The sequence below is a fragment of the Martes martes genome (genome assembly GCF_963455335.1).
Source record: "Martes martes genome assembly, chromosome: X".
NCBI lineage: Eukaryota > Metazoa > Chordata > Mammalia > Carnivora > Mustelidae > Martes > Martes martes.
The window spans coordinates 82,999,380-83,019,938 of NC_137897.1; the positions used below are offsets into that span (position 1 = coordinate 82,999,380).

Genomic DNA, 20,559 nt, shown 5'->3' on the forward strand with positions numbered 1-20,559 from the left:
ACCAGAGTAAGCTTTTTGTTATGGGAAAGTAAAGTGTGCACGCGTGTGCATGTGCGCACACACACACACACACACACTCACCCCCCCACACACACACACGGAAAGAGAGGCTGAGACAGAGAGAGCTAAAGATTGCTAGACAAAGAGAAGGGAGATATGAGACTTGGAGAATGTTCAAAGGAAAGTCACAACGAGAGTTAAAAGGTTGGAAAATATGATATTCTAGAATCTTATCAGAGTTGATTACTTGCCTTTCTTCCTACTCAGTCACTCTGTCATCCACCCACCCATTCTCACTCAGCCACCACCTTCTCCCAGTCATTTGTCTGCTCACCCACTCGACACCCACTTCTGTCTGCCAAGACAGATACCCTCTCAACTTATCTACCACTGGGCATTTGACTGTTTAGAACCAGCGTGACTATAAATATAAGAGAAAGAAAGAAATATCTTTATGAAAACCTGGGTTGAGAGGAAGTATATTTGCATACATCTGTATGTGTCACCATATATGAGTGTGTGTATTTCGGCGTGGCTAAGTGGCTGAGAATGCCTCTGTTTGTTTGTCTATGTGTTTCACTGTGTGTGAGGAGGAGAGAGCATCTGTGTTCATCTTCTGTGGGCGTATCTATAGAGAGGTTGGGTATGAGGATGCCATGAGCATAAGGCCATGAGCATGGTCCCCCTAAGAAGGGTCATGGCCTCAGTAGAATCTATCCTGAGACTAAGGATCTCCCTAATAAATGAGCCATGTCATAAATTCTCATGATAAGAAGCTTCAGTGAAGCCAGGCTGGGTTACTGTAGGTGAGGGAGCAGAAAAAGTTACTTCTCCATTTCACCCACTTAGGTATTGAACCACAGTAGCAAAATATCATATAAACGAAGTGTTTGGGTCCAGATTGGCACTCTCTACGATATGGTGGTGGACACATAAGTATGGGGTTGAGGGTAATTAATATCTGGCATGGAGTTTCTAAACTAGCTAAACTAGCCTTCAGCTCATGATCATAAGATCAGTCTTGCTTTTGGATCTGGCTTCTCTGTGCTCTTTCCACAATGTGCTCCCCACTACTTTAATATGTATCAAACCTCTACTCATTTTGTGAGGGTGGGAGATAAAATGCATTTTATTCCATCCGTGCTCGAACTGTGTGCTAAGATTTATCTGAACTCCTGTTTTTTTTCATCTAATAATTATATGGAGTCTCTGGCTGTGTTCTCACATAGTATTAATGTGTCAGAATATGTTTTCTATTGTTTTTTTTTAAATTGGTTTGAGAGCAGGCTTAGCAAGTGGATACTCCTGTTATCTGTGCTGCCATCTCTCAGTTTTTGTCATTTCTCTTGTTCCAAGTCTTCTCCTCACCAACATCTGCAAGGAGCTAATAGTTGTCATTCTGAGCACAATTTACAAAATGTTGACTCAGAGATTGCTTCCTGAGTGGATGAAAATCCTGTCTATTCTTATTGGGAAAAGGAACATATTCCAGAAGTATAATATAGGTGAGGAAGGATGAAGGAAAGAAGAATTATTAAGCCCAAAGAAGCAAAGTTGAAAGGGGGAAAATGTGATAATGACATGCAAGTTCTCGAACGGTTGATGTAATGAGGTAATGTCTTGTTCTTTATCTCCCCTGAAGACAGGACAGATAGTAACTTAAACTGTAGCACCAGGGATCAAGGCCAAGGATTCATTCATTCATTTAACAAACAATTCATGAGCAGTCACTTTGTTTACTGAACACTGTTCAAGTCATAGCGGTAGGAGCTGGGGACACAGGAAATCAGGCACAGTCACTGCCCTGCAGAGTTTTGAACTTGGTAAGAGAGACAGATAAGTACATCAAACATTCCAAAGCAGTATGGTAAGTGCCATGACAGAGGTGTGTGCAGGATGGTAGGAAGCGCAAAGGAAGACTCAGGGAAAGGGAGTCATGGAGCTCAAAGCAGGGAATCATGAATGAATTTGTTGGAGAGAAGGGTCAAACTGGAGACTGTGAAGAACGATGGACGGGACTTGGTGAATGGCTGACTGTATGGTTACAGATGTTGGAGAGAAAGAGTTAAAAAATGACTTTGGAGTAGGAGATGACTTGAAGAATAGTGTTACTGGGGATAGAAGTAGGGAAATTTGGAAGGGGCTAACAGTTTGGGTGGGATGATTTGACTTTAGCCTTGAGTTTGTTATAATCATGGGTCATTCAGCATTCATTCAGTCATCAAACGTTTACCGAACACCTATTAGATGCCAAGTACCAGAAGGGGTGTTGGGGTTACATTGATAAAAGAGCTCAGTCCCAACCCTGGTGGAGTTTTCAGCTCAGTATGGGGAGAATGATAGTCAAGGACACAGTTACAAGACACTGTGGTGAGTTCTATGACAACGGAAGCTCAAGGGATTGAGAGAGAGCATGGGAGGGACATCTGTCAAAAGAGGCTTTGGGCGGGTTTTTGGGTGCCCAGTTGGGGAACGGGGATGGAGTAAGGGGTAGGAAGGGCTCTAGCAGAAAGAAAATAGTTTGCTCAAATATCTGGAGGAGGGAAAACATGGTACTCTCAGAACTTCAAGGGCAAATGTTCTAGAAGGAGTTGAAATTCAGGCCTTCGTGGTGGTTGAAAGATCAGGGCTAGAGATGTAGACTGAGTGCCTTCAGCGTGGAGGCAGAGTATTTCAGTGGTGAGCTGAGTGGGGGCCCAGGATTGAGCCTTGTGGCACACTCAGGGTCTAGAACAGAGACACAAATGAAGAGTGTGTGAAGGAGGAAGGAGAGGGTGTGCACAAGAGGCAGGAACTGAAGAGGAATAGCTCAAGTAAAATACAACATTGAGAACTCCAGGAAAGGAGAATTGGCTTTGGCTCACTATTCTGTTACCCAAATAATACAACTGGATTTAGGTTTTTAATACAGGTTTTCTTTTAGAAGGTCCAAATAAAAATTTACACATTTAAGCTAGAGATTTAACCATGCAATGCCCCTGAGGAGAGGGGAAAACAAAAACACATTAAAAAACGCAGGATGGTTTGTGTAGCATTCCTGATAAGGGCACTAGGGGAGGCATGGGTGTTTGCGGAATGGTGTCAGAACATTCTGGAAAGAAGAGAGATGGCCACCTGGTTCACCTGGCTTGAGGACCAGTCTGGCTATTCTCTAACGAACTTCAAGTAGCGTAGACCTTGTGGATCCAGTATATCACCTGTATCTCATTTTGGGACATAGCCCGTGTCTACACAACAGCAAATAAATGTTTGGGGAAGGAACACACTCTGGCAGAAGGGTGTGGGCTTCAGTTGGTAGACCAGATGGTGTGTTCTGCTGTTGAAAGGCCATATGTAATTGATACATAAAGTGACAGACTGAAGCAAAAGCAAAGTAAGTATTTTAAGAGAAGCAGTTAAAAAAGGAAAGCAGAATGTGACCCCAAAAGTGTGCTAAGATTTTTGGTTACTGGCTTTTGGAAGAGCTAGGAACATCAGTGAGCAGACAGCATGTCAGAAAAAAAGAGCATGTCGAGAAATAGTAATGGGGTCACTGGCTCAGATCATTTTTAAAGATGAAGCTGTCTTCTGTGAGTTGGGAAGGCTCAAGGTTTGGGGTATATTGGCCTTTCTTCCCTTCCCTTCTCTTCCTGCATCCCCCAAAGGTCAATTCCCACATCAAAACAATTGGGATCTTGTGTAGATTTAAATACTGTTCTCTCGTGCCTTTTAGAAAGCAAAAGAGTTTGCAGGCATTCGGTGGCACTTCGACAGGTTTAAATAGTACAGGCAGGCGTCACCCCTTTTTAGGCTTCAAGACGAATGGTGTCAAGTAGGGGTGTGTCAGCGTGCTCACCTATGTGTGAATACACGTGCCTTCATGGAGCATGACAGGTGGCAATAGTGGTCGAGAGCGTGTGCCGTCAGGGGAACCTCTAGCTTTAATGACGAGGCAATGTTCTGACGGATAGCTTGGTTTCTTGAGGGAGCCAGTGAGAAAGTTATCTGAAACCACCTTTGTCTAGAGACATGGAAAAAAATAATAAAAACCAGCAATTGGGGCGCCTGGGTGGCTCAGTTGGTGAAGCCTCTGCCTTCTGCTCAGGTCACGATCCCGGGGTCTGGGGATCGAGCCCCGCATTGGGCTCCCTGCTCAGCGGGGAATCTGCTTCTCCCTCTGCCCCTCCCCCATGCTTGTGCTCTTGCGCTCGCTCGCTCTCTCCCTCTCTCTCTCAGATGAATAAATTAAAACATCTTAAAAAACAAACACCCCAGCAATTATTTGAGAGGGTTAAAGAAGCCATTTCTTTTTATGGGATGCTGTCTGGAAGACTAGGCCGTGCCTGGTATCTCAGAAATGGCCAGCATTCTCCTCTTTGTGAAGGGTAGAACTGAGCCCAAACAGGCCAAGTCTACATGACACAACCGCAGCGGAACTCGGATGAAAAACCGGAATGGGTGTGGACCGTCAGTTTAGCTCTCTTGGGCCTTTTAAAACCTTGGTTACGTTGCTAAGACCCGTGTACAATTCCATGGAAGCTGTAACAGTGTCATCATCTGGAGGTGACCAGGGTCTCAGTGTCGCAGTGCAAATGGCTTCTCTGACCCTCACACAGGGGAAGCACAGAAGGACCCAGAAGTAACCTCCTGCAGCAGGAAATGGGAGCTTCATCCTGCTTCCCTGCCAACCTCCTGTTCCCCCCCCACCCCATCCCCCTCCTCCCTGTTTCCTCCCGGCACATATCTCCATTCCAATCTCCCCTGCCACTCTGGCTGTCTCTTTGTCGTGTTTCAGCTGTTCTGAGAAAGCTACGCTAATGAGGCTTGGACAGAGGGAGCCGGGCCCAGGGATTCACTGGACGTTGCAAGAGAAGAACAAAACAAACCCGTGTTTCAGAACCAAACCACAGCAACACAACAACAAAAAGATGTGTTTAATTTTCCATAAGCAGATTGTGTACACACACACACACACACACACATTGACACACAGACACATATGTACATGTGTTCCCTTGGTCTACTTAGCCAGAGCACAGGCAAGAGAATTACTTGGCCAAATCAATGCAATCGTTCGAGCCTAGAGTGGCCCCGAATTTCTAGTTCTAAATGATTTGCCAGTGCCAGGCATGATAAGGAAGAGTGAGGAAACGGAATGCATAATTGCAGCAATTCTCCGCTTCCCTTTGCATATGTTCATTATCGAGAATCAATTCCAGTTTGAGAGGAGGCTTTCATTCCTTGCAAATGAAGAGGAAGTGAGTAAGTAAATGTTCGGGGTTTTCCTCAAATTATGTCTTGTAATGTAAGAAAACAGTGGCAAAAAGCCATCAACAGATGGTGTTTTCATTAGCCAGAGATTTATTTTTCCAAGCATTTTCATATTAATGAAGTAAGGTTGGAATTAGAGTCATCTTGTCAGTTCTCGTTCTGCGGTGTTAAAATGGGCTGGCTTTCTGCAAATTGCTAGGGGGCCCAAGCAAAAGAAGCATTTGCCATATTGTGACGGTAACCCCAAGGTCCATAGTCAAACCAGACCCCAAATTATGGGTTCAGCCCTAATTTTCATTTTCGGTGGCTTTATAGAAGCTGCGAGTTTTGGTGCTGGGCCATAAATGAACACACAGCAGGGACCCTTAGTCCTGCTCAACGCTATGAATTATGTATAGGCTATTAGTTTCACGACAAGTGTTGCAACAGGTTGCATGGACTTGTTAGAAAACATTTTCCCCATGGAATCCTGTGCTTGAACGGAAATGTGTTACAGTTTGAAACGCAGATATCTAACGCTGTGTCTATTCAGAGTTTATCAGTCTACATCACCTCTACCTTCTCGGTCCATATCGTCGATGGTGAGACATGGGGTTTCCATTGATCTGGGAATCTGGACCTCTGTGCTAGTAGAAGCCTTAAACTCGTGGGGCCCATTGCCAATGCCCATTGTCTATCCTAAGCTGGATCGTTTCATTGAACCATAGCTCTGTCTTAACACCCCACCCAGCCCCAGCCAGATTTTTTAAAAAAAATTTATTTATCTATTTTGACAAAGAGAGATCACAAGTGGGCAGAGAGGCAGGCAGAGAGAGAAGGGGAAGCAGGCTCCTTGCCGAGCAGAGAGCCCGACGTGGGGCCCAATCCTAGGACCCCGAGACCATGACCTGAGCTGAAGGCAGAGGCTTTAACCCACTGAGCCACCCAGGCGCCCCCCCCCCAGCCAGATTTTTGAAGAGGAGTCCACACTTGCCACCTCCACGTTGTCACTACTGAGGGACTCCCTGCCTCTGTTCCTTTTCGCATTTGCTTCCAAACCCCACTAAAACGCCTTTTTCAGGGGTCGCTGGTGACTTGTAATTATCAAATCCAACTGCTTTTACTTAGTCCTCCTATTTCTTGTCCTCTCTGCGTAGTGGACAGTTACAAGTCCTTTCTCGAAACGTGTTCCTCTCGATTATCCTCTCAGCTTGGCCCAGACCTGCAGTACCAACTGCCTTGAACATGACAGCTTCCTCTTAGCCAGTGTCCCTGCCCCTAGGCTCTCCTGTTTCAGTCTGCCCCACATTATTGCTGGTAGGTTGAGTTCATAAATGTGGCCCAGATTATGCCATTGTCTTGCTCCAAAGGCTTTGGCAAGTCCCCACTGCTAGAAAATAAAAATAGGTATAAACTCCCTACCTAGGTGTTTGAGACCTTCAAAACAGGACCTCCAGCTGCATTTCCAACCTTGCCCCCCACCTCGATTGTACCCTCTGTTCTAGCCAAATTCGACCTCTCTTCCCTGAGCCCATCTTTATACTTTATTCCCTTTCACTCAGGTTATTCCTTGTGCATAGAACATCCCGTCCTCCCCTATCTCTGTTTGTTAAAATCCCCCTTGTCCTTCAAGACCCACCTTTGCTTCCCCTCCTCTTTCTCTTGGAATTCACTGCCCCCTCACCAGAACAGGTGTTCATTACCTTTTGTTGTATTCAAACTCTGAACTTCTGCCATTTCTTCTTTTTTTTTTAATCTCATGACATCTACTTAGCTTAGAGAGCGTGTCCAAATCAACAACTGCTGCCCTTCTTTCTCCCTTCTTCCCTTGGTTTAACCTTGCTAAGGAGAGGGCCACGGATGGAGATGGTTGGGGAGTTAAAGAAGCCAGGGGAGACCCTGTGCCCAAGCCAAGAACAGTGGAATAAATGGGGAAAAATCACTTCCATGGGAATAAAGCCAAAGAGACCAAGGGAGATCTGGCAAGAAGGGAAGCAAAGACTAAGCTGGTTCTCATAATCCAGTTTGAGAACAAGGGAGATCAGACCGCCCATCCTAGAAATACATATGTCTATGGGAATACATTGTCTGGGATGGACTCATGGGCCAGTGCCAAGAATACTAAGGAGACACACAGCTACTTAGTGGACAAGAAAGGGGCCAAGTACATGAGTCCTCTCCCTGTTCCCCCACTTCCCTTTGCCCCCCCCATTCCCTCCTATCAAAAAACATGGACTTTGCGCTACGGAGACAGCAACAAAGCAGTGTACACAACCAAGGGAAGGAATGTTCGCAGAATAAGGGCCAAGAAGATGGGGTATTACATTTGGAACAGACTTTGTGGGGGTGTTGGGGTGGTGAGTAAGAGAGAAGTGGATTTTGGGACTGGTTCTAGAGGAGAAGCAGCCACCAGAGCTGAAGACTTGGGAATGGGAAGGAATATAAAATCCCATTATCAACCTAGAGTGACTAACATTCTGTTGTTTTTTTTTTTTTTCCACATAAGGAATGGGAGGGAGTAGCTTGCTCAACGGAAAATACGCTAAGAATTCTGAGTACTGTTGTACTTCTGTTATTTTAAAGAGATTTGCAAAGTGCTTGTAATGAAGTGAAAGGATATATGTCCCAGTAAGCAATCCTAAGCAGTGGGTGTCCTACCTCGATACACCAGGCATCAAGTTTTGAAGTCTGTCGTCTCCAGGGGCTATTCCTTAGGGCCAAAGGAGGGAAGCTGTGAGATACAATGTTCGATTTTGATGAATCTCACAGTTAAAATATCATTTTTTTTTCCTGAAGGAACCTACTGATAAATCTCAAATGTTTCCAAGAAAAAAAAAATAAGAAAAAAGTCATGAATACTGGAACAAAGCTGTGACCAAGGCTAGAGAACTGGGTTCTAGTCCCAGCTTTGTCGTCTACTAATTACAGGACAGCAAAGAACACTTTTCCCTCATTCTGAAGCTCAGTCCTCATCTGTAAAATGCTGATGTATCCTACCTCATGGACTGTTATGGTTATTAAATGAAATTGCCTAGCATAGTGTCTGCAAGTACTGTTTGTTCAACAGAGTTCCCTTAGTCTCCTCATCTGTAAAAGAGAGGATAATACCTCTTCTCCTTATGTCCCTGGGTTACTGTGAAGGCAAAATGAAATACTATGAAATACTTTAAAAAGTTAAAAATCTTGTAGAGAACATAAAGTTGTCTTAATATCATTAAATTCCTACATCCACGAAGTCATCAATGTCATCTTTCCTGCAATAACGAGAGCCTGGAACAAATGCACAGTGTTATGAATTAGCACCTAGGAGAGTGCTTGGCCCACAACAAGTGCTCAGTGTCTCTTTGAAATGAGTCGGTTGACTCTTTGTCAACCGACTGAATGATCTCCACATTAATATTGGTTCTCAAGCTCACTGAACGTTTCTTATTTTTTCCCCTCTTCCCTGTTTCCCTCTGGCTTCCTACTCTCATCGATGGCAGCAAACTCTGGAGATGAACCTCACCAACCTGGTTAAGCGCAACAGTGAACTAGAAAATCAAATGGCCAAACTAATACAGATCTGCCAGCAAGTTGAGGTACGTAATGGAAACTTTTGTGATTCTTTCAGGGGACCCGCGTCAGGTGATCTTTGGGGTATATTTGAGTCTTGTCAAGAGTGTAGCTCAGCCATTTGGAGTGAAGGGCTCAATGATAGTTCTGGGAAGTCTCATTCCCTTAGGATGCTTGTTCCAAGAAAAATGGCAGATGGCTATTGTTTAAACGGAAATAGATGGGTGGGGACGATGAACTGAGAGACAGCAGTCCAGGGGGTAATCCGTTCTCCTTTCTAAGTGGCAGGCAATATGAGAATCTAACATGCAGTGTGTTTCTTCTCTCATCAAACTGGACATCTTAGCTCCCTAAAGAGATCACTGGGGTTTCACAGGGGCATCTGAGAATCCGGGGTCCTTGGAGTAGGGCGAGGTTTGTTCTGGGCAGTATCGTGTCTGTGAGAGTACTTACCAGGACTGCTTCTCCTGTTCCTAGCCTCTCCTCCCTTTGTCCCCATGCACCTCACTTGGTCCTCACTCATCACCATCCCACTTGCTCTTGTCATCAACAAATGCTCTCTCTGTTCAAGTTGTCTGTGAATTGTAAAGTGTCATACCAGTCTAAGGTTTTCAAAACCTGTTACCTACGTCAGGGCAACATCAAAGAGCAGAGCTTACAAGAGGAGTCAGTCTTTTCATCAGTTCAGTGGATGTAATGAAAGAAAGATGTTATTTCTCTCTCTTTCTCAAGAGCACGGGACCTCAGCTATAGCATTTGGTTTTGTGTTGGTTTTGTTAAAGAGGTAACCGTAAGGCTTCAAGTCTAAAGTGGGTCGGATAAAATATTATAGCATTCTTCCTGGGCAGTGATTGGATGAAAAGGTTTCTAATTCTATTTACAACCTCATGGTCTAGTTCTAAGCTTCCTTGTATGACAGATAAATGTAGTGGTTCAAGGTAAATCCTACCCAGGAATTTCTACTTAAGGGAGTGTGAGAATCTTCTAGTAAGAAAAAGAATGGTCTTATCCATGTAAGCACTCCTAATTGGATGTCTTCAGGTCTTGCATTTCTTTTTTTTAATTAATTAATTAATTTTAATTTTTAAAATTATGCTCAGTTAGCCACTATATAGTACATAATTAGTCCTTGATGCAGTGTTCAATGATTCATTAGTTAAGTATAATACCCAGTGCGTATCAGAGCACATGCCCTCCTCAGTGCAATACCCAGGTCTTGCATTTCTTAAAGGAGAGTGTACTTGGATGATGAGCGTACCGTAACAATTTAATCCCTGCTGGGCACTCCGTTTGTGGAGGAGAGTGGTGCTGTATGGAGGGGGTAGAGGACACTGTTAAACTCAGGGGCGAGATTGTAGAAATGTAGCGGGACAGTTAGGAAGAAGCCCAAGGAATGGAAAGAAAGAACCCTGGAATGTAACTTACAAAATACGGTTCCAGTCTTGACACTGCCATTAACTGGTGATATGAATTTGAGTAAGTCACCCAACAACTCTGCTTCAGGGTCCTTACCTGTGAAAATAAGGGATTCAACTGACTCCCTGACCTTCTATGTGTCTTCCAGATTCATGGGTCATGATTCTGCAAGCTACATTTTTTATTCTCTTCTTTGGTCTTTGATTTCATCCTTTACTGCGTGGGGAGAAGCAAAACAGAAGACATTTTAGAGTGCTTTTTAGCTACTCAGACTCCCTCTCTGTTCCACTCTATCAAAGCTTCTGATTATGCTGTCAGATTACAGTATAAGAAACCCACACTGGTGGAGAGACAAGGAAGTATTGTAAGCAGGAGACAAGATAAGGGATCCCTTGGCTTAGAATTCTCATGGCTGAGGGTGGGGTAACAGCTAATAGTGAATAAAACATTGTTAGAAATTATAATTATCACCTTCCTCATTCTCATCAAAAAGACTATTAAGTATAGTGTAAGTTGTAGTCAAATTAGCAAAGTAAGCAGTTTGTTTTCATTGCTTATTTGCCCTGAGACCTCTCTGACATCTTATCATCCCACCCTGGGAAGTTGATCACTCTGACCAGCCTCACCCAGACAGAGCCGGATTCCAGCCCTTCCCCGCCCACTGCACCCGCCAGACCTTTGTATTCAGGGCCCCACTCTTTTCAAGCAGCAAGGAGGAGCTAGTCTCATAAAACAATGCATCCTTGTGTTAATAGACGAGGACTCATTCTGGCCCTCTAGGTAACAGGCAATGTCTTAACAGTGCCTTTCTGAAGTCGGTCCTCTGGTTCGAGCCTTGCAGGAGATGACAGCAGTGCTGCCAGGTACAAACCAAATGGGAGGGAAGAGCAGTCCTATGATGAACCAGCCAAGGAGGGGCTTAAGAGGCTCCCTTAGAGATGCTTGTTAAATCCATTGCGTAGGCTGCTGTCTGCTCTGCCACACAAAAGGTCACCTTTTGCCAATACTTGCTTATGCACGGCTTTGTACCAGGTACAAAGAAAACAGCACGGGCGGGCACGATATCTGCCTTCGGATGGCTTATATGCTGCACAAATCCACCCCGCTACGAATATGCATGGGCGGGCAACAGAGACAATGGCATAAAATTGGTAACCGACGGTTGCCAAAGAACCACGAGATCCGATGTTACACGTCAAGGGTGAGAGTATTTGGGGAGTTAACTCCATAGGCCCTCCAGTTTAGGATTCTGTCTTTGACAGGAAGCCTACAAGATGGTTTATGGAAGAGCATGGCTGTGTTCTATGACATCATCCCTTCTGAAAGGTTAGGGATGTGCCCTAAACGTCCCCATAATAATAGGGTGAGTCCAGGGTACTTATTATACTCATTCAGCACAGAGCCTGTGTGTCCAGAAGGCTTTGGAACAAGCCCCGGGATTAAAAATGCAGTTAAAGAAGGGAATTGAGACTTCGTAAATGCCTCTAAATACTTTACACAATGAAATAAATAGTAGGAGATGGGCTGTCATGAGAACCAGACACTAAAGGGTGATGTGAATTTGTGTGTGTGTGTGTGTGTGTGCGCGCGCGCGCGCGCGTTTATGTGTTTGGCGTTCTATTGACTCCAGCTTTGTCTATAGGGAAAGACTCTATTCACAGTGTGAACCAGGCCTTTCACGTTGGGCGGGGGTGGAGGAGACCAGCTAAGGCACTTCTGAGAAAACTGGAATAGGCTATTTTCCTGCCAAACCTGTTCCCCTTCCTTATTGTCTGCAAATGTTTTTGTCTTAGATGGACTTTTCATAAAGGGGCTGTAAATACTGCCTCTCTCCTGGTTCTTTCTTCTTGTTCTCTATTCTCCCCAGAAAGTAAACAAAGCTACAGTCTTCCTATTATTACAGAAACAGAGATTAGGATCGCCACAGACTTTTTAGCTGAATTCCTTAGTAAATCAGCCTGTTCCAGTTGCTGCCCAGCTTCCAGAATTCAGGGCATAGGCAGTTGGAAACTATTTTTTGGTTGGGGCTGGAGAGCATGGGAAGGAGGCAGGAGCAGAAGGAAGGCTCCTTTAAATTGGTTAAGGGAGGGCCATGCTTTGACCCCCCCCACACACACACTCTGGCCACTTGATCTCTATATATAGTTCTTTGTCCTTTCTCATCAGGCATCCTTTGTTTACATTTCCAGAGGAAATCTCTGTTTAATGCATAGCCAAGGGAAAATGTATACCAACAGATGAATATTTCCTCTTGGCTTCCAAGACTGCGCTCTTTTGTGAATAACAAGCATTCCTGAAAATATCGAGGGGAAGAAAAATAGTTAAGTGCTTGGGGATGGGTCAGTGGACAACAAAGCATTTCTTGAGCCAACACTACATACTTAGTGTGGTGGGCAACTTGGGAACTATAAAAGAAACATATGCTGTTGCTGGCCTCCAAGAACTTTTGAGTCTAGCTCGGGAAAATACAGTTTCTAGTAAAAAAGAGGAGTATTTAGGAGGCAGCGCACAGTGTAGGGAGTGTAGCCTTTCTATTTTTACTTCTTCAGTCTCCTGGGTAAGTTTCAGGGCACCGAGCCGACGAAAGCATCTTCTTGGATATTTTGTGTGGCATCTGTTTTCAGCAGTCCAATGGGTTAGTCCATTCTAGAAGTCCCATGGGCAGATTGATTTCTTTCTGGTCCTTCTGAAGCCTTTTAAGGAGCTGGGTGGCTTACCTTAGTTCAGTCTTCGCCTCATTTGCTTTCAGAAGTCTCACTGTAGATGACTCCGTGTTCTCCGCCCTTTCTGCCCATATCGAGCGCTGACAGGGTATTTGGTTTGGGAAGGGCAAGAAGCCTGACTGCTTCTCCAAGCATTAAAAAAAATAGGTGTTTGAACGGAAATTAATTTTTAAAACCACACTTCTGTGGATGATTTCAGCAGATGCTCCCTAAACGTTTTAGAGTGGTCGAGCTAGGAGCAAGAATCAAATCGAAAGCATTAAAGCACAAATCTGTTTGTTGGAAGAGTCTTCTCCGAGCCCTGAGGACATGATGAAATGAAGGAGTGAGGATAGGGAAGTCAGTGTAATCAGGGAAAATCTCACAGATAAAATGCATTTTAGCCAAATGTTTAGGGAGGAAAGATAAATGACTCCCTCCACGGAGACAGAGAGCAGAGAGGTATAAAGGAGCCTGTCATATGGGCAAAATGGTATGCTGTGCCCTGGGTGGACATTGGGTGGGTAGAAATAAATAGGAAACAGTCCCTGTCCTCAACTCGAGGGAACTTACCTGACAGGTAAAATGTCAGATACGATGTGAAGTGGTAATTATTGCAATAAACGCAAGTGCGAGATGACAGGCTAGCGTGGAGAAAGAAACACCCAAGTCTGCCTGAGGGACTTAGGAAAGACAGCAGAATGGAAATTAAAAAAAAAATTGAGTTGTCTTGAAATAAGGGTAGAATTTTGCCAACGAGAGTGAGGTTAGGTGGTGAAGGGGACCCCATGGAAGCACGCAGAAGGGTCAAGAGCACAGAGCTGTGTAGGGCACATCTTGGTAAAGCTAGAATGTCAGAGGGGAGACTCATTCATTGCAAGAGGTGAAGAAGTAGTAGCTAGGGCCTAGATAATGAAGGGTCTTGTTGGCTTTGTGTAGGTATTTGAACTTGGTCCTGAAGACTCTAGGGAAGGATTTAAAGCAGGGAAATAACCGGATGAGACCTGCATTTCAGGATTGCTCTGGCTGTAGCACCACCCTCCCCACAGTGGAACAGGGGTCAAAGATCAAAAGTGATGGCAAAGTGACCAGTTACGTGGCTTTTACTGATGCAGAGAGGGACCGAGGCCCAACCTAGGGTAGTGTGGTAGTAGCATTAGGGAGGAGGGGATACATTTAAAACACTCCTGTATCAGTATTACTTGGTGATCAGTTAGATGTGATGGGTGAAAGGGTGAGAGAATAGTAGGCTGATCCCCAGGTTTCTGGCTTGGGTCGCTGAATGGATGTGTGGCCTTTTAAGTAAGTAAGGAAATACAATTGGAGGTCTTCTTAGACACGAGAGGTTTGTCACACTGTGAGCCAGGTAGGTAAGAAATGCCCAGTAGGCAGCTGGCTGGCTGGATCTGGAGGTCAGGAGAGAGGTCTGGGGAAGTGAGAAAGACCTAGGACTCATCAGAACCTAAGTGGCACATAAAGCCATGGAGAAAGTTGAGAACAAGAAGGCCCAGGACAGATCAGCTCAACAACAAGCTGACCTTCCTGAGATAAGTGGAGAGTGGGGAACTTTTTATGAGATTACTGACGAATGGTGTACCTTTTAAAAATTTAAATATCAGAGGGGCAGTTGGGTGGCTCAGTTGGTTATATATCTGACTCCTGGTTTTGGCTTAGGTTGTGATATCAGGGTCATGAGATCGAGCCCCATGCAGGGCTCTACATTCAGCAAGGAATCTGCTTGAGTTTCTCTCTCCCTCTCCCTCTGCCCCTCCCACCTGTGTGCTCTCCCTTTTTCAAAATAAATAAATCTTTTAAAAAAATTTAAGGGTCGCCTGAGGCTCAGTTGGCTTAGCATCTGCCTTCAGCTTAGGTCATGATCCTGGGGTCCTGGGATGGAACCCCCACATCAGGCTCCCTGCTCAAGGGGGAGTCTGCTTCTCCCTCTCCTTCTGCCCTTCTGCTAGTCTCATGCTCATGCTCACTCTCTCTGTCTCTCTCTCAAATAAAGAAAATCTTTAAAAAAATTTAAATATTGGAAGTAATAATTCATTTGTGGAAATAATCAACATTTTAGAAATTGCCTTTGTACAGACTATAATAAATAACACTTAATGATCATTTCCTATGTTCCAAGTAAGCGTTTTATATATGGAAACTCATTTCATCCTTCCAACAACTCAATGAGGTAAACACTATTATTATTCCTGCTTTACAGGTAAAACATTGAGATATAGGGGGACTGAAGTGATTTAGCAAGGTCATGCTGCTAGGAGGTAACCGAGTGGGGGTTTGAATCCAGGTGCTTTAGCTCCAGAGCCTGGGTCCCTGACCACCCTGCTGTGCTTCCTTTGACAAAGCCAAGGCACACACTGCTTGATGTTTCTTGTCCAACCCCAGTGGTTCCTGGCCCATCATGAGGATGGTTTGGAGTGAGTAAGGCGTGTGAGTGAGGTATGGGAACACCAGAAGAGAGCAAAAGGGAAATGAAAAACAGAAGGGAGGAGGAGCACTGGCAAAACAGAGGATCAAAACAGCAAAGGAAGAGAAAGAAGGCTTCAAGGTGTGGAAGGTTTGATAGAGGCCCCTGCAGTAGTGGCAACATCATACGGGAAGATATCATTAGTGACCTCTAAGAGAGAAGGCTCAGCGGAAAGGCGAGGATGGAAGACAGACTCTGAGAGGTCAAGGAGAAAGTTAAGTTGTAAGGAAATGCAGACCACCAGGAGTTTGATGACGAAGCAACCTTTTGAAGTGCAGGACAATCCGACTCACAAACACACATGTAAGCTCTAGTCGTTTATTCTGTGACCGGGTAGCTGCTAGCAGGAGCCACCGGGTCCAATCTGACTCACACCACACGTGCCTCATTTCCCTTTCACACTTGGCTTCCAGCCACCTTTCCAACCCAGGGCCCTCTTGCCTAGCTCCAAAGCCCCAGTTTCTACAATTCTGTCCTTCCAGAAAGGGTACGTAGGTTCTTGGATGCAGCGCGCCCTGGTAGCTTTGGAACTGGATGGATGGGGGTCCTGCTCGCTGTTGTAATCTTGGGCGTGTAACTACTCCGTGTTCGGTTTCATCATCTGTAGAACCTAGACTAATCCTACCTTAAAGGGAAATGTACTACATGCAAAGTCCTTGCCACGGTGCCTGGGATAGTCAAGGCTCAATAAACGGTTGTAGTAATTGCTGCTGTGGTGAGAGGAGTAGAAGTAATAGTCGGAGCAGCTGTCAGCTGTTGTAGTACCGAGTGGTATTTCTGGGCACCACTCCTTTGCCAGAGACTCCTCTCCCAGACCTCTAGACTTCTAGAGGTATTTACCTTTATTTCTGAGGGTGGGGAGGACAGTGATTCCCGAATGCTCACCATCAATTTCAAATTTAATGTACATGAACTAGAACGCTCCTCAGGAAGGGCGGTGTAGCGAATTGCAGCACTAAAAACGTCGGCGATCTCAGCCATAGGACCCTATTCAATAACCCACCCGCATCTCCGCAAACGTGGCCCAGTAGAAAGGGGTCTTGCGCTCCATAAGCTGCTCATTTTCAGTTACCAAATTAAATTTTACCTAGTGGGGAAAAAGTCCCCCGCCCTTCTGCAAGAATATTGAAGGGAGTCTTTAATTTGATACTTAAGTAAACTCACCCATTATCCTGCCCAGATCCCTCTCGATTATTGCCTCTAAGCAAAGACAAAAAAAAAAAAAGTTTTAGGGAGGGGACACATACTTTCATTTCTCGTGGTTTTAAAATGAGAGAGTTCTTTGGGATTTTTAAAAGGTTTAGTAGCCAAAATGTTCTGGATTTTTGTGAGAGATCACAGACCAAGTGGAGCCTACTTAACAGCTCCTGAGGAAGATTTGGGCTTCTAGCACCTGGTGAGAATAAAATAGCTATTTTGAAGCCAATGTGGAATTATAGATGGAAAAAATGATTTCCACAAACAATAAAAATAAGTGCATAGTGACCTAGTCAGTCCATTCATTTATACCACTGAAATGATTAATTCAGAGTATTACGTTGAATCCTATTAAGTATATGGTAATTGACATTTAATATAGGTGAAAAACTTAAATCAACTGCGGAATCCAAGGTGTGGGCAGAGCCTATTTTTATACTAGGAAAGCAAGCGCTTTATAATTTTTCAGTCATCTAAAGCGTTCCATTCTTTTTCAAACATACTTTTTGACAATTCTTGCTAAATTCCAGCAGAATAAAAAGTTCAAGGATGTGAACTGCTGCGTTTGAAACATTTGGAGAGTATGGACACATGGCAGGTTGTAAGGCTAAAATGGGTTAGATTAATATTGTTTTTCCTCTCCTCCTGCCCCGCATCTGTAGGACATATAAGTTGTCTGGTGGAGTCATGTTTTCATAGTCAAAACAGTTCATAGAGGCACGCACTCTCGTTCTGTTTTTGCACTTTCTTTGGTGTAGTGAAGCTCATTTTATAGCCCCATTTCCCATCTGCTGCTTCCTCCTCCAGTTCCCGTTTCTCAGTGTGCAAATTCCAGGTTACTCACCGAATGACCAGAACACCTGTCTCATTTTGGATCCTCTCTTAGCTCTGCTCTTTGCCCAGCCCACCCAGGTTCCCCATTTCCAGCATGCCCTTGGAAAGTTGGTGGAATTCTAATAATTCAAGAGAAAGTCCTGTCAAGCCCACTCTGTACCTTTAAATGTTTCCAGTCCTACCCCTACCTACCTCCAATCTTTCTTGCCTCAATGTAACCCCCCTCCAAACCAAAACAAACCAAAACAAAGACAAAAAGCCACCACCATGACAACAGACATGCACATAGCCATTGAGATACCCTTTCTGGGGGTGCCTGGGTGGCTCAGTCGGTTGGGCATCTGGCTTCTGCTTAGGTCAGGATCTCAGGGTCCTGGGATCGAGCTCCAAGTTGGGCTTCATGCCCAGCGGGGAGCCTGCTTCTCCCTCTGCTTCTGCCCCTCCCCACTAGTCATGTATGCTCTCTTTCTGTAATAAATAAAATCTTAAAATAAATGCTCTTTCTGCCCCGCCTGTCTAGAGAAGTCTAGCTGTGTGATAAGGGTGAGCAGGGTTTGGGAGTGGGAAAGCATCCTAATGCTCCATACTAGAGGCATTCTTCTCCCTGATCCCACAACCCCGTGGTACCACTGGTGGCACTCTTGTTTTACAGATGACGAACCCAAGGATGTGAGAAGTTAGATATTTTTTTTCTCCCTTCATTAAACAGCTCTAGAGGCGTCAGTGGTCTCTTTGGAGGCTTGGTCCATGGCAAGCTTCTCAGGGACGGATCTCTGAGAGTCTGGAGCAGATCTGTCCTCACAGCCCTTCATGGGGAAGCAGAGGGAGGACTGCCGCTGGAGTTGGCAGAGGGAAGCAGGAGCGTCCACTGTCAAGGCACTTGTACTTGCTCTGATTATTTTTGTGCTGTGAGACCCAAGTGAGGGCTGAAAATAGAGCGGGCGGCTCTAGGTTACCGACACAGCTCTGAGTCACACAGGCAGTTTACTGTGGGCCGTGAACTGCCTTCCCGAGATGGCTTGATGGGGTCCTCCTTCAAGGGTCGTGCACGAGCGTGTTGCCAGGTGGAAGTGATCTCCGCACCACACATGCTCCCCTTAATAGTTACAGAAGAGGTCGACAGCGAAGATGTACTCTCAAAAGCGGACTCAGTGTTATCACATTGAAACAGCCGACGCATAAGTACAATACCCCAACGCCTGCAAATGCACAGATTTTCTCAGAAAAAAGAGCGGGTCCATTGTCACTCTTGATGGTGGACCCCTGTCCTTTGGTGGAAATTATTGAGATGTGCACATATGCCCAGGGAATCAGCTCTTTACTCCACATCTCAGCCCCTGCCCGCTACTCCTCTCGGATTGTATCTCCCATCCAAGTTTACCCCATTCTCAGGCAGTTCTGGAAGCTCTCATTCCTGCCAAGGGCTTGGTGTGCATTAGCTCATTTAATCCTCACAATAACCTGGTGTGGGAAGTACCGTTACGATTCTCAGTTTGCAGCTGGGCAAACTGAGGCCCGGGGCAGGTAACTAATTTGCAGAAAGTCACAGATAAGTGGCAGAGGGAGGGTTGGCATCTGGCCAGACTCTGGAGTCCCCGCTCTTATAACCGCATGCTGTATTGAAAGTGAAGCGAAAAAGCTGACAAGATTCGTCAGTCAGTGGCTCTGTGTACCGCCTTTTGCACGTTGCTGATTATTGTGCTTAAGATCAAGGTAAGGATAGATGTCTGTCTGCATAACCAGTCTTGGTGTGTTATGTGAGTGTGGGTCCATGTGGGAATGGCCTGGTATGTATCTGGAGCAGTATGTGGGTGTGCCTTTTAAAAAATTATTTATTTATTTGAGAGAGATAGAGAGAGAGAGAGAGAGAGAGAGAGAGAATGAGTGGGGGGAGGGCAGAGGCAGAGGCAGAGGGAAAAACAGGCTTCCCATTGAGCTAGGAGCCCGATGTGGGGCCCGATCCCAGAACCCTGGGATCCTGACCTGAGCCGAAGGCAGATGCATAACTGACTAAGCCACCTAGGTGCCCCGGGCGTGCCTTTCTTTGTGGTGATACGCTTTCATAGAGCATGCCCATGATCTTATATGCCTTTGCACTTGCTATATGCATCTGTCTGTTTTGTAGATGGCAGTCTGATGTTCGTCTCGTGTGTGTGTGTGTGTGTGTGTGTATGTGTGTGTGTGTGTGTTTTGGGATGATATTGTTAAGAGGGCATATGTGGAAAGAAGAACGTATGTCCAGTGAGAGAATTAGTGTTAAAACTGGGCCATGAGGTCCTCTTTGACCTCTGGTGGTGGTGGTTGTTTTTTCCCTCAGAGGGTTCTTCACAAACCCTTGGTATTTTCCACATAAAGAAGGAGAAACCTGGACACAAATGGAGGAGATTGCTTTTGTTTCCCCCAATTGGAAGTGTCTCTTGTGTTCAGAGCAGGTTTCTCCTCTCATCTCCTTTATATCCCATGCCAGTTTCCAGCTTCTCCTTAGCAACATCAAAGGCACGAGACAATCACTGGCTTTGGAATAATTTCTAAACCAGTAAAGCTTTAGCTACAAAATTGCATTGGACCAATGGGAGTCCATGTCCTATAGAGCCCCAGAGTTCCACCTTTAGCTCCTCCACGCCCACTCTATATCTGGGTAATTGCGCACTGGCACAGATCAGCGGGCGGAGGAGCTCACAAAGATGTCTTCCTAGAAACATGTCAGGTGGAGAGGCAGTCACAGGACATGAGGACGATTAGAGAAGGTGAGAGGACACGGCAGGAGAGGATCACAAATGGGAGGTAGTCAGAAAGTACGTGAAAACGAAGGGGAAAACAATCACAGTGTGCCAGTTTACTACTGAGTACACACACAACGGAATTCTTGCCAAATTTGTGGGGTGTTCTACCATCCGAAGAGCTCTGAATTTTCTAGCTTCCTGGGGCTATTCTGGGATTCTGATTGCCACCCAGTCATCATCCAAGGAATATGAACTATTTTTAGAGGATTCCATTGGCTTTCGAATGAAATGGAATCTATGTTATATTGGTAGCACAGAGAGAACATTTATATTTAAGAAGCAAAGAAGAAAAAAAAATCTGATCTCACACATGAGTAGGCAAATTGTATATTGTCTGCACGCCAGGGAGTAGAATTAAACATCTTCA

The 20,559-nt window shown here is 45.1% G+C and overlaps 1 protein-coding gene across 3 annotated transcripts in view; it reads left to right on the top strand.

Annotated features, from left to right (window-relative positions):
• MID2 (midline 2) overlaps window positions 1-20,559 on the top strand; it is a 93,132-nt gene that overhangs the window by 17,949 nt on the left and 54,624 nt on the right. For all 3 annotated transcript variants that reach the window (XM_080831357.1, XM_080831359.1, XM_080831358.1), the window contains exon 3: window positions 8,712-8,807. In XM_080831357.1, the coding sequence (XP_080687483.1) occupies window positions 8,712-8,807 (96 nt within the window). The remainder of the gene's footprint in view (window positions 1-8,711; window positions 8,808-20,559) is intronic.